General features: G+C 38.9%; 1 protein-coding gene across 14 annotated transcripts in view; it reads right to left on the reverse strand.

Moving 5' to 3' along the window:
• The window catches only part of cacna1c (calcium channel, voltage-dependent, L type, alpha 1C subunit), a 218,366-nt gene that overhangs the window by 74,403 nt on the left and 129,841 nt on the right, over positions 1–14,122 (reverse strand). For 13 of the 14 annotated variants that reach the window (XM_082510506.1, XM_082510505.1, XM_082510513.1 and 10 more), the window contains exons 4-6: positions 10,397–10,536; positions 3,459–3,598; positions 2,052–2,204 (exon numbers count right to left, since the gene is read on the reverse strand). In XM_082510506.1, coding sequence (XP_082366632.1) covers positions 2,052–2,204; positions 3,459–3,598; positions 10,397–10,536 — 433 coding nt within the window. Of the gene's footprint in view, positions 1–2,051; positions 2,205–3,458; positions 3,599–10,396; positions 10,537–12,019; positions 12,087–14,122 lie in introns of those variants that run through there. The other variant, XM_082510500.1, reaches the window with a different exon arrangement.

Genomic DNA, 14,122 nt, shown 5'->3' on the forward strand with positions numbered 1-14,122 from the left:
TGCTTTAATGATGCACTGTTGAGGAGGGTCAGAGGTGGAAAATTAGACTGAATTACACACAAAGATCATTTTCTGTTGTACGAGGGAAAAAACAGCTCAACAAGACAGCTATAATTTATTTAGAAACCACAGATGTAGTGAGTTAAACTTCATAGAAAAAGCCATTTTTAGCTTTTACCCATCATGATTTTTAATGTAGAAATCAAGCAGCAGGAAGCCAACTTAAAAGTAGCAAAAACCACAGATCCTCGAAAGCCTGCTTGAGGCATGCTCCAAAAGGAGGTCACTTGTCAAGGATTCACATGTTACGATAACCAAATTTATAACAGAAATAAACATGTTTAGAAGCTGGTATAAAAACATTTTGTGCTCTGTAGCTTAAGTCTGCTTTGATGCCAACTGTAAATTTTCACATAACCCACTGTTTTAAGTGTATTTTGCATTGGTAGCACGTGCAAGTTTCACTTCCAATAACTCTGTAACTTTTTAAGATTTTGTCATATTAAAACATACTGCAAACTATAAGTTGCTCACTTTTTTTCGATTGTGTTTTGTTTTAAGCCTGTTTTTCACTCGTCAAAGTTAGCATCTCATGTAGCAATGCAGTGACTTTACACAGGCCTAGAAAGCAGTTGGCAATTGTCTGCTAACCACTGGCTGCTAGGATTATTCCTTACTGGTTGCAAGAGGTTGCTGGCTTACGCTGTGAAATCAGTTGCTAAGCTCCAGTCATACATGTCTAGAGACCTGTCAGCTACCCCCTGTAATCAGCGATTGCCAGGGAAAAGTTGCTTACAATAGCTAATTGCAAAGAGGTTGCAAACAAACTGCCTTGTGAATGCCATTAACTGTGAAGACATGAAATATACAGAAATATGTTGATTTCTGTGGCAAAGCACCACTTACTTTGAAGGTGAACTGTCTCTGCTTCCAGTTTGTGTCATACTTTTTCCAGTTAGTTAGCATGTTTGCAGACAAATTGGAGCCTTCCATGCAAACTATGGGTGACAGCATCAATCTGCTAGCAACCAAAGCAATTGCAAAGAAGCTTTTGGTATGGCACCTGTTTGCAACAGAGTTCACCCTATTTGCCAGCACTAGCAATAGCAGAAGCTCCAAGCTTCAAAACTCTAGTCAATGTTTCATTTCAATGGAATATCCATGTACTGTACTATTTATGATATATAGTGGCGACTGGATCCTTGTTATCAAAATTCTCCTTGAGATCATGACTCCTTATGCTTTTGTTTACACAGACTTGCACTTTTTTTATCGAGCATACTTTTCGAACTCAGCTGCTTGTCTTTTGAACTGCAGATCCCAGCAGGAGAGATTTACGCCCATCCAAGCAGTGCTCACTGAACATTTTGATTTTTTGCTACGGGAAGCTCTGTTACAGATTCAATCCATTCACATAAAAAAAGAGGTTGAAAGGCTAAAAGGACACCATGAAATAACACCAAACAAAGGCACCATGAAAAAAAATCAATGTGGAAAAAGTGTTTTACTAATTATACAAAACAAGCTCTTCAGGGTGATGTATAGGATAGCAGAGTATTCCACTGGCACTTACCCTGTGGAAAGCTAATGCCTCTCAGGGGATGTATAACACCATCATAATAACACTCCAGTCCATTATACCTGAGGCCCTTTGCTGAAAATTGTTTCAATCATTTATGGCAGCTGTTGTTTCAATTATTGCTGAAATTGTTCCTGCTCAAAAACATAAATGATGGTTTGAATAATTAATTGATGTGATCATTTAACTGTTTAAGGTTTGTTTGCTGATAAAGTTTTACTGTAGAGTTCGAATTTATGCAAAGCTCAGTCAAACCAAAGACCTTGAACACCAAAGTTTGCACTTTGTATGTATGTGAATAAATGCTAACTGAAGCATGGCTGCACATACACTTCAATACATGCTTTGATCATGTATCTAAGCAACTGAAGTGTTGTGTGCCATTGGCTGTGTTTGATCGTGCATGTTTTTATTTATATCTGTGCATCAGTGCTTATAAATAGGTATTCTACGAGTGAGTGTTTGTGTGTACCTGTTAGGTTATGAACGCAGGTCTTGTGCATCTTGCCCATGAAGAGCTCCAGACCGATGATGGCATAGATGATGATGACGAAGAGGACCAGCAGGGCGATATGGAGCAGAGGAACCATGGCTTTGATTATGGAGTTCAACACTACCTGTAAACCTGCAGGAGGCACACATTTGCTAAGAATCCAAAAAGGCATATGAGAGTGTACAGAACATTTTAAAAAAGCATACAGTTCTTATAAAATCTGAGGATTGGAGACTTACTGTCATTAAAAATCATTACTGCCACCTCATATACCAGCATTGTCATAATGAATCACCATGCAAGCACTTAAGCTGGCTGTTATATTTCATCTGAAGCTTTAATATTGCTTTTGTACAGATATTCTACTGAAAAGTATGACTTCTATTAATTGTAGGCAAAGAAAAAAACATGGTATTTTTAAATGCAAATTTGTCTATGAGCAGAACACCTTTCCAGTTAAATTTAATAAATGCTTTAATGAACAAAAGCTCAGTGCTCTGCATATTAATAACTTAAAACAAGAGGAGCAAAAATATGTTGCTGCTGAAGAGGCGTAACAATACAAAAGGCAGTAGGAGAAATTGTGGGTTTATTTAACTGACTAATTTGTTAAAACAAACTAAATTAAAAACAAAAAAGTTCACAGGCTTGCGCATATAGGCGAGACCAGTTTATCAGATTACACTCGTATTAATTTAATCAGTTACTCTTTTGAACTTTTTAAAACGCAACTGCAAAATTAGTGTGGTGTCATGGAGTGAGGAACACTTAGATAGTTGCTGGAACAGCAGTTTTTCCACTTTTCAGTCGTGAATAACTGGCATGGCTAAGACGTCTTGATTGTACAACCTCATGTTTTTCTTCCTTTAATGATCAGCCTTTAATAAAAAGATAATAAATTCCACAGCACATAAGCAACTGAACACCATCTGTGCGCAAGTCAGCTGGCAAACACGCTGTTGATCAGTTGCCACGACTGCCATGACAGCCCAGTGATGTTGGACAGCGCACAACGGCACTCAGCACTTTTACACCAAATGACAAAGTGATAGCTGTGCACTTGCATCCTCTGCATTTGTCTGCAAGTGTAATGCACATAAAGGTGGAAACACACTATTTTCATTAAGAGTGTCTTCACAGACAAGTACGCACATAAATCGTCCAGTTCTGAAAGCCTCTGCATTTCTGACAAGAAGAAGACTGGGTGTGAGTATATGTGTGTCATCATGTGTGGCGTCAAGCACCAATGCAAGCTTCAATCTCTGGTCCATTCCACCCCCCACAACACCCAATCACCATTCACACCTGATCCCCAGAGCACCATTTGTGCTCCTGCTTTTCTCTCTTTCATTCTTCTTTTTTACTTCCATAGCTCTCAGTACTTACTCGGTACTCCAGAGACCAGTCTGAGGGGTCTGAGTACTCTGAATGCCCTCAGAGCCTTGACATCAAAGCCCGCCGCTTTCCCTCCAATAGGAGTAGCCCCATCCCCTTTTGTGGCCTGCTCCAAGATTGCACTGAATAACCTGTAAGACAGAAGGTAATGACTTCAATAACCATCAGTTTCACATTGACATCCCATTTCCACATACTAGAGAATCTATGAGAGAAAGAAAACAATAAAAGAGATACAGCTGTAAAGGCCCCACCACAGTTGGTGTCATTATGGCCATGTGTTTTACATCTTTGTTTGCCACTTTAGACATTGTCAGTAGTGTTGCACAATATCAGGTTTCAGTTGAAATAAAACTTTTTAAACACTTTTTTCATTAATTCTATACTAAATGAATCACCAGTGGAAACATTGCAATATAAGTGAAATGTGCTTACAGCAGCCAAATTTGGGAACATATTTTTAGAAGGTAAAGGCCTGGTGAAGTCAACAGTGTCGTTTCACAATTTGACTCTTGAAGAAACTCGAAAGCAAAAAATAAAACAGCTTAGCAAGTTATCCTTCCAAGAAAACAATCGAAAATGTTTCATCTGTTCCTTCTGTCTTTCGCAGATAAGGAAATGTGAGGCATGTGGCTTTAATGATTTGACAGTCAGCTCCACAGATGCCTGTGCATGACTGTAGTGAAGAGAGCTGCACAGTCAGGTTATGTGGTACTATGCAGAAAAACTCTCTTTTAAAATGTCAAATGTATTTTTACACTGTTGCCCTTTTTAGTTATTACCCTCCATGAAAACAGAAACATCCAGCCAAGAAAGATTTAAGCAAGAACTGCTCATGAGTTTAAATTAATGGACTTTGACCAAAATGTGTGAACACTTTACTTTGGTGAAATTCAGGCCTGGGACTGATTTATTATAGTTTGGGTTACTGACTTTTAGTCAGAGTGACCAGTAATTACCAACCTTGGGACTGAAAGGACATCATTACAGAAAAGGGCCAAAACAGCTAAACAGGTGCACTCTGAGGATGGCCTTGATTTTGGATTTGAAGGGTCACAAGCCAATAAGGTTGGGCAGCACTGTTTTACTGTAGAGCAGTAAAAGTTTGTGGTAAATGTAAAGCGAAATGTCGTATAACAGTGCCCATGAGTGCAAACCGAGGTCGGTGAAGTCATAATTTCTCACATTGGTCTGCAAGAACTTGGGATGAAATACAACACCGATCCCATCAGGCAGGGTGTGGTGGAAAGCAGAGGCCAGTGCCCAGAAATGTCTTGAATGACATGATCAGCAATCACACTGTACTCTTCAGGCTTCCATACATATTTATCAGTGTAAAGCAGAAGTATAATCTTCAATGAAGAGCTAAATATGCTCTTTTTAACGCTCCCCCCTTTTGTTAACTGATATCCCAATGAAATTATTGACATACATCCCTTTGGTGTAAGTGACTCACAAGCTTGAATTTATGTACGTCCAGCTGAGCTTATCGCTCTCCCCTTCCTGTCTCTGGCTCTCCGACATCCTTTAGAAATCACCATACAATACCATTTTCCAGCTAGCGTGGCTCAAAGGCCAGTCAGTGGCACGTTAGTCATGGAGAATTATCAATTAGCACAGATGAAATGGCCACTTGAAAAGGCCTCTCAAAACATATCTCCCTCTCTCCCTCTCACACTCTCTCTGCCTCTCTATTTCGCACTACCTGCCTCTCAATTTGATTAACTCTCTTTTCCTCTCTCTCCCCCTCTCTCTTGGTGGGAAGCACTCCTTTGAAACTGAGCACGAACAGTACGTCAGAGATTCACAATTTTGCACCACCAGCATGTTCTTTTGTTGTAGGGTGTTTAAAGGTAATTAGAGCCTTGGAGTGTAGCACCACAGCTCCAAGGTTGTATAGAGCTGTATAGATCCACAGCTAAAGATAGTACCAACCGCACGCATTCAGAAAGAGAAAAAAGGCTGAGAGGTCTCACAGACGTCAAAATGTCAACACCGCTTCGCTTGAGAAAAAAATATTTACACTTAATTATTACAGTTTTAAAAGCTTGAGCATGTTTAAATAGTGATTCTTGAAGCATGTAAATAACACTTGTAGCAAAGTGTGATAAAGTAAAAGCAGAGTCTCTGCTTCACATTTAGATGGCACTACAGTCCTTGATGCACTGACTCACAACTTTGAACTGATCATGTGTTATGCTGCAAATACACATACTTTACACCTTTAGATACCTTTAGATACCTTTGTTTGTTTGTTTGCTATCCTGCGAACAGAGAAAAATTGACTGACACATATTTGCGGATTTAAATAGTCTGTATATATCTACAGGTATTTATTTGTTCTTTCCTTTCTAAGTGAATTGAATTAATTTTATTTTTGTGTAGTTATCTGTGTGATTGTTTGGGCCTTGGCCAACTTTGCTTGGATCAGCTGGTTGTTGCGTTTGTGGTGTTCTAAACACGTGATATATTGAAGGATGTTTCTACTATATCTCCTTTTACATTTTTTATTTATTGGCATAAATTGTCATAAATGCTGATATCGACAGTTAATATCTACTGATAATATCAGCCCACTGATAAGCCTAATTTAGCTCATTTTGGTGTACGAGGTATGTGGAGTTGCTATCTAGTATTACTATCCTTCAAAGGCTCTGATTAATAGTCAAGTCTCTAGAACAGTGATTCCCACAGTGCAGATCAATGACTGTATAAAATCTTTTACACAGTCATTGTGCAGGAAGGAAACCCCTTGTGGGCTGTAATGGTACTGCAGGTGAGCTTCAGTAATAACAGAAGTATTTATATTTATATAAAGGTATGTATTTAGATAAAAAGTGGATCAAATCGGGTAATAAGAGATGGTAATGATATTGATCATTACCCTGATCTAAATTTAATGCTTTTATATTGAAGGTTTCCTCGAGTTTGGCCAGCCTAAGATACCACAGTTTATTCTTAGTGTATAAATTATTTACTTTTTTTCTTTTTCTTTTTTTTTTTTTACAAAAAGCTACGACTGACTCATGAAATATTATACCAAACCACAATACATTATATTATCTCTTATAAAAGCAAACATAGTCTATAAAACTCTTCGAACAAACTGTCACAAACTCTGCGCTTATAATATAAATGAATTGTTTTATAAATTGTTTTGTATGCGTGAAAGGAAAAGTTCTTTCCCAGCACGTTTTGTCATTCATCTTCAGTATCCAAAGGTGTATGGTACTCCTGTGTAATCTGAACATATATCTGTGTAAATACACACAAGTTTGCTTCACAATAATTTCTAACATTCTCCAAACAAGAAAAGTTCAATAGAGGAAACAAATTCTTTTTTGCGGGTCAGGCCATGAAAGTTTATTCACATCACATTCACTGTCGTCTTTAACTCGACAGCATGGAAAGTATTGCCTGTAGTGCCGAATCTGAGTGAAGTATAGTGAGTTTTTCCACAGGCTTTTTTTCCCTGTTTTTTCCCCCTCTTTTTGTTACAGTGTAAAGCAAAATATTCATTCAGCTTGTATTAATTCTGCCCAAATTTTACATCCTGGAGTACAGTAAGTGTCACGTGGTAGTTTTCTGACCCTGTAAATGCTGAACAAATGAAATAGATAATTTTTTTTTGCCTGAATCCTTCACTCTGTATTTTGTATTGATTACACCCTGAATACAAGGAGGGAAAGTAAAATGAAAGAAACATAAAATTGCATGGGGAAGGAGATGGACCTAATATATCTGAGGAAAAACAAAAGTGGAAAAAGTGATGACAAAGAGTGAAAGAGAGAAGTCAAAAATGAAGAAGCAAGGTATGTATGAATGCAGAGACCAAGGTTCTTAACATTTATTTTCCAATCTGATCTTTAAGTTACTAAAATTGAACGTGGGTCTTTTTTTTTTAATTGTTAATGATTATTAAAAATGTGGATGGGGTATGGGGTACATATTTTTTTCTGTGTGACAGAAAAAGTTTGAAAACTGCTGAACTTGAGTCTCATTCATATTCATATTGCGCATGCACACATGAACACAGCCTGTTGAATTACTGAGCCTTAACTAATGACCTCTCAGGTAAGTGCCAGCCAAGTGTGGACCGTAGTATCTATGTGTGTGTGTGTGTGTGTGTGTGTGTGTGTGTGTGTGTGTGTGTGTCTGAGGTTGCTCAGCACCAGGTACAAGCTCCTTCACCCATATGGTGAATAATCCAGAGGGAGTGAACTCTTGTCACTTCTCATCTATACACAGACACACAGACAGACTGGCAGTTAGATTCGCAAGGGCACAGAGACAAACAGCCACTTATGCACATAGCCACACAAACACCCAGCCACACACACTCCCTGCAGCTTGTGAAACAGAAGAATTTTGTGTTTGTTAGCTTTTCACATCTACTCTAGTGGATTTTATTTGGTTTCCAATTCAGTTAAATGTCAAGTTAAAACTGAGTTTGCATATTAGTGGAGTGCTTTCTAATGTGTTAGCTCTTTAGCAAAGAAGTGGTTAGGATTAGGCAACATAAGCTGTTTGGGGGATATTAGGAAAGAATTATGATCATGTTCACCTTCACGACTGATTTACATAGCAGCAAAAAAGGAGCATACATGACCTTTGCACTGAATTCTGACTACCTCAAGTTAAAAACTAAAAATTTTGAAGTTATTCAGTATTCTCAGATCTAAATCTGAATTTGGGGGGGGGTATCTGAATTTGGAGACTGAAGAAAGAATTCAGACTTTAATCATCCAAGCTAATAAAATACACTAATCAAAAGTCAATAAGCTGTTTGGCATTGGCATAGGAGATTTGGTGTTCCCTCTGGGTGCAACCCTCATTCTCAACTCTACTGCTCATCTCTGCTGCTCAACTCTTAAATATGTTTACAAATGTGTCAAAGAAGAAGCAAAGTTACGACAAAGAAATAAACACAAATTTCCTTACATTTTGTGCCAAGTTTATATATATGTTCAGTGGGCCTAACCCTCTAGTATACATATTTTCTGAGCCTTTTGAGGCATCCATATCCAGTCCCCTATAACATTAATCATTAAATAGACTGATGTGTCATTCTGCATGACTCCAAATAGAGTCATGCAGTCAAACAGACGTGTATTTCGCCTTCTGAACTTCCTTTGGCAAGGTTGTAAGAGAAACAAAAATATTTGCAGGCATCAGTGCATTATAGTTGTAAATTAAATCATGTTACATTACAATAAAAGGCACAATTCACATCGAGAAAGAGACATGAACAGAGGGAGACAGACAGTGAGGGTAGATAACAGCTTAAGAGTGGCAAAGGTTGTGTTTATGCCATGGGCACTGGCACCATGTTTTCAGCCGATGGGATGTATGTGTGTGTGTGTGGTTGGTGTGTGTGTGTGTGTGGTTATAGGCTCAAGCCAAGCGTGTTCAGTTAGTGATGGCTAATATGAGTGAACACTTGACTTGCAATGAACAAGACTCACTGAATGTGCATGTCTGTGTGTTGGTGTATTTACAAAGGCTTCCTCCAGGCTGAGGGTGCTTTCGTGCACACACACACACACACACACACACACACACACACACACACACACACACACACACACACACACACACAGGCACACACGCTCAATTAGACCATCTTTATGGCATAAATGTAACTGTCAAGTCCAGTGGTCAAGTCCAAAATTATGTACACACAGCACAGCTGGCAAGGGGGTCACACACACGCACACACACACACACACAAACACGCAGGCACGCACGCACACACACACACAAACTTAGGCAAAATGGATTTAGCAGATGGACTATGTTGCTGAGTTGCAGATAAAGAAAAACAGAGCAGAGCTTTGCTATCAGCATCTCACAAGCTAATCAGTTTAAGCTTCACCAATACACTGATGGCCAAAGTTTGCTGCAGCTTTAGCACAGATTTTCTGTGAACTAAAGAAAGCTTTGTCAGCGGACAATACTCCTCTCAAATGGCTACTACAGTAATCTTTCTAAAATACAACAAAATACTAAATATACTCGAGGTATTGTGAAAAAAGAGCATGCATATCCTCAATCAGCTTCCTAATTCAGAATTACTTTGTGTGCCAGCAGGTTGGACATTGCAAATCAAATAATTTTACTGTCACAAATAGAGAAAGTGTTCAATAACGCTGACAAGATCACAGCAGTTGCACTGATCCAGGCTATCAACACAGACAATTCGACTGTGAAAAATGAACATAATTTTGGCACAAACTGAACTTTTTATTTCAATGGTTGGATGTTAAAAAAAAAACACATGACTGTCGTGTTAAATTAGTAAATAAATTAACAGACTTCAGCTTCTCACCAAGGCCGTATATTTGTCTCTCTGTCGATGAGACGAGTCGAGCTGAATTTTACGAAACCTAGTGGAGATGTTGAGCAAGGAGGAGCAGTAGAAGAATCTATAAAATGTTAGTGCAGACCTGGATCACTTTCATTAAAATCGCAAAATATGGGATTGGCCTTGTAGAGTCTGTCTGAGCGCCCTTCTGGTTTTACAAACAGGAATTAGAGTAAAAGATGAGCTACAAGAGAAAATATAGCTGCTTCTTTGCCTTTGCAACTGAAAGTAAAGAAGGCCACGTGAAACGCTATCTTACTGCAATTTTGATAGATGCTAACACTATGACTACCTCTTACATTAGACAGAGGCTGCCAATTGACTTGGCTGTACTTCCATTGGTTGACAGTAATTATACTAAGGTACTATGATTAATTTGCTAATGATGTGCTGAGGTTGTGTGTGTCAGGTAGCTGTTGAAAAGAGACTATGCGTCACAATTACACAACTGAATCTATGAAATCTGCTTCATCTGTCAAACTTCATAGACTCACTTGGAGTAACAGAGAACCATCAAATAGCACCTCGCAGTTTGTCTCTTTTCTGTGTGATTCTGATCGCTTACCCTACAACTACAATGATGAAGTCTAGCAGATTCCAGCCGTTCCTCAGGTAGGCGTTGGGGTGGAAGAGCAGGCCGTAGGCTATTACCTTCAGGAACGCCTCCACCGTGAAAATGATGAGGAACAGATACTCCACACGCTCCTGTGCAGACACAAACATAAAAAAGTCCATTTACTCATCTGAGGGGCATCATTGCAGCATGACATAAAACGAGCAACAGACACAGATAAAATCAGAGGTAATTATAAATGAAAATTTGAAATCAGATTAAATGCTAAGTTCATGTCGCAAAGGATTGAACTATGTGCAGTAAATCTTTTCATCGTGAGAGGTGGCTTATTGGAAAAAATTGACATGCTGTAGCACTATTATATACACACGTTCATTCACAATCATAAAACTTTTTTATTTTTCCTACATCAACTCTAAGGACATTGTATATGACTTGTGAGCACTCGCAGTGCTGGCTGCCTACTCTTTCAAATTTATCAGCCAGAACAAGATGTTCTGCCGCTGTTTATGTGGCTTCTGCTTTGTGCGTATGCATGCGTGTGTGCGTGCGCATGTTTGATTATTTATATGTTAACATGTATTTGTCTAACTTGTAATCGTGTACACAATCAAAGCATTTTGATTATTTAATCAAACTGGCTCTCTTCCTGTCCTACGACGTTACTGTCTGATGGAAGGAATGATTTCATGTGCACATGTATGCACACGCAAACACACAACGGGATTTTTACTACAGAGCTCCTCAGGGATTGTTGTCATATTGCCGACCCCAGCCTGACGGGGTCCTGGGAAATGTCCTGAAATGTCCTTGAAAGAGAGCAGGATCATATAACTTTCTGACTGTTGCAAAGTCGTAAACAATTCATCATCCACCTAATCCCTTTTCATATCTGATTTTAAATGTTTTGTCAAGTTTTTAAGGAAAATGAGATCAAAGCAATGCAGAAATCTATTTATTTCTTGCTGTGCAAATACAACATCCTATATATAGAATTATTCAACATCCTCTTGCTTTCTGCCCAGTTTCTTTCTTTCTTTCTTTTGGGGGTGGGTAATAAAAACATCTATCAATCCATCCATTCATTTTATTCCCTGCTCCTCCTCTTTTTCCCTCTATTTTCCCATGGATACATACACACAGCGGGCCAGAGGTTTGGGACAGAAGGCCAGGCAGGTCTCTCTAGGCTCCAGTCTCATCCCTGGGAAGAATCAGCTAAACCTGAAGAAGCTGTGTTTAAATTTACCAAAATATCTTCACAGGCTGACTGACAAAAGAGTTTAGGTTGGATTCCATCATTGACGTACATAACCACATACAATACAATACAATACAGCTTCTAAATTGTCCAATCCACTGGAATTATATGCCTTCAAGCCTGTTATTTCCTCTGATCAATGCTGACATTTTTCTCCTGACAGCTACAACACTGACGTCACTGACTGTGCAACACCTGAGTCACATGCTGGCCTTTGTGTTTTTAAATTTCTTTTTGTTTCTGGCTTGTTTTGAGGCTCTCAAATACTAAATCATTTGCACTGAGGGGAAACATCTTTTAAAACTTAAAACTGATAAGGAATAAGTGATTAGCAAGGATAAGAAAGATCTGTTTACCTCTGTCATAAAATGGACATGACATTGGTTTTGGAAAAAATAAAAATGTATTCTTCTGTAGATTATACAGCAGGGGTGTCGAACTCCAGGTCTCGAGAGCCGATGTCCTGCAGGTTTTAGATCTCACCCTGGGTCAAAACACCTGAACCAAATGATTAGTTCATTACCAGGCCTCTGGAGAACTTCAGGACATGTTGAGGAGGTCATTTAGCAATTTAAATCAGCTGTGTTGGATCAAGGACATCTAAAACCTGCAGGACACCAGCCCTCGAGGCCTGGAGTTCAACACCGGTGTTTATACAGGGATGGCATTTTAAAACTGAATGCCAACCTTCTCATTGAGAATAAAATTTCTTATTCTTTAATGTATTTATTTGATTGTTGGTGATTTTAAGGACAGTACAAAGAGTGAACATTCTCAAATCATTGCTGAATGAAGGTTAAATGTTTGTAATGGTGTTTAATCCAAATCAGTCCGATCAGTCTATAATCGCTAAAGTGTTTCTAAAGTTAATGTTTATGTTGGAAAAACTTGTGTATACAGTAGCCGCATTAAGATTAGATGTTCAGGCTGATGGAAATCCGAAGGCCATCCAGCTAAACAAACAAGAAAAGACTACATCAGACTCCCATTAGGCCAGTTGCAGTGACACTTAACACAGCAATTTCCAGTACCATGGGAATCAGGCATTTTTCTAACCACTGATCTCACTTTTTCTCAAGTAGTTTTTTTCAAGTGTTTAAACTTGTTTTTTTTTAAGAGCTCTATATAAGAGCCATCTCAAAAATGTCTCATGAATCACAGCTGCCAACACATTACAACTGCAAGAGGCTGATAAAAAACAAAAAAACTTGTCCTTTGCTTTCTTTTTTGTTCATAATGAAGCGATTAAACTTGTAAACCATGATTTTTCCCGCACTTAGAAATGCTCAAGTAACTTGACAGTCAAAGAAGTGACATGAATTATAATTCTGTGGATTTAAACAGGTTGAAACACAGAATACGTGAAAGGCGAGTCGATTTTTAGCCCAGGGATTCTGCGCCTCAGTCACCTGCTCAGAAAGCTGTCTTAAACTTGTTGTGCTCCTGCTCTCTACATTTCTAACCTTCACTCCTTTCAATTCAAGTCTGTTCAGCGTCTTTTTCAGCCCAAAAGTGTCCAGCTTAATGATAAAAACTGAGATTTTCACAGTCGACACCTGTTTTTTTTTTCTGCGTGCGCGTTTCGATTTCAAAGCCGGCAGAACTGATTTGGTTTAATATTCACCGTTTGTACCGTCGACCCTTCACCGCACAGTGGAGTGTTAGCAGTGTATGCGGAAGTAATTAATCTCACAAACACACACATCCTCCCTCTCGAATATACAAAAGCTCTCTATCACGCTCGCGCTCTCTCAAAGATACACACACCCGAGCTGTGTATCTGCTGGTGACAGGCAGACAGTGCGGCGCTCAGAAACATAAAACAAAGAAAAACATCTGGTAGGAACAGCTTAGCCTGACACACATACACACACACACACACACACACACAGAAAACACACACTTCCTCCTTTCCTTCAATTCATCCAGTCCTGTAAAGGGCAAAATCCAAAGGGGCAAGACTAATTTGGTTAGTGACTGGAAAAAGACGAGAGAAGATGAGAGTACACGAGGAAGAGCGGCAGACTATAGAGACAGAGAGAGCGAGAAAAGAAAGCAGACAGAATGACCGAAAGGTAAGCATGTGGGGGCAATAATTCAGTTAACTGTGATAGGTCAACCAAACCACCTATCCATCAACTAGGCCAATCAGATTATAGTATCGACATTCTACCATAGCGCAGACATTGTTTCCATTTGCAATGACCTTCTGTGTTTGTGTGTATGCTGCAAGACAGGATTAGCTATTAAGCTGCTTTTGAAGGAACCCACAGATATATCGCACTGTGTGTGTGTGTGTTAAGGCATGTGTTTGCAAGAAGAAGACAAAAAAAGTATCATATCGAAAGTATTACAACAGCACAAATCAGTACCACAGAAGAAATATCCTATTCTTCACTTGTCCCTGCCAAATTATGACCCGATCATCTGAATGTTGCAGCACAAATCAAGACACATTA

The sequence above is a fragment of the Aulonocara stuartgranti genome (assembly GCF_965226115.1).
Source record: "Aulonocara stuartgranti genome assembly, chromosome: 17".
In the NCBI taxonomy this organism is placed as follows: Eukaryota; Metazoa; Chordata; class Actinopteri; order Cichliformes; family Cichlidae; genus Aulonocara; species Aulonocara stuartgranti.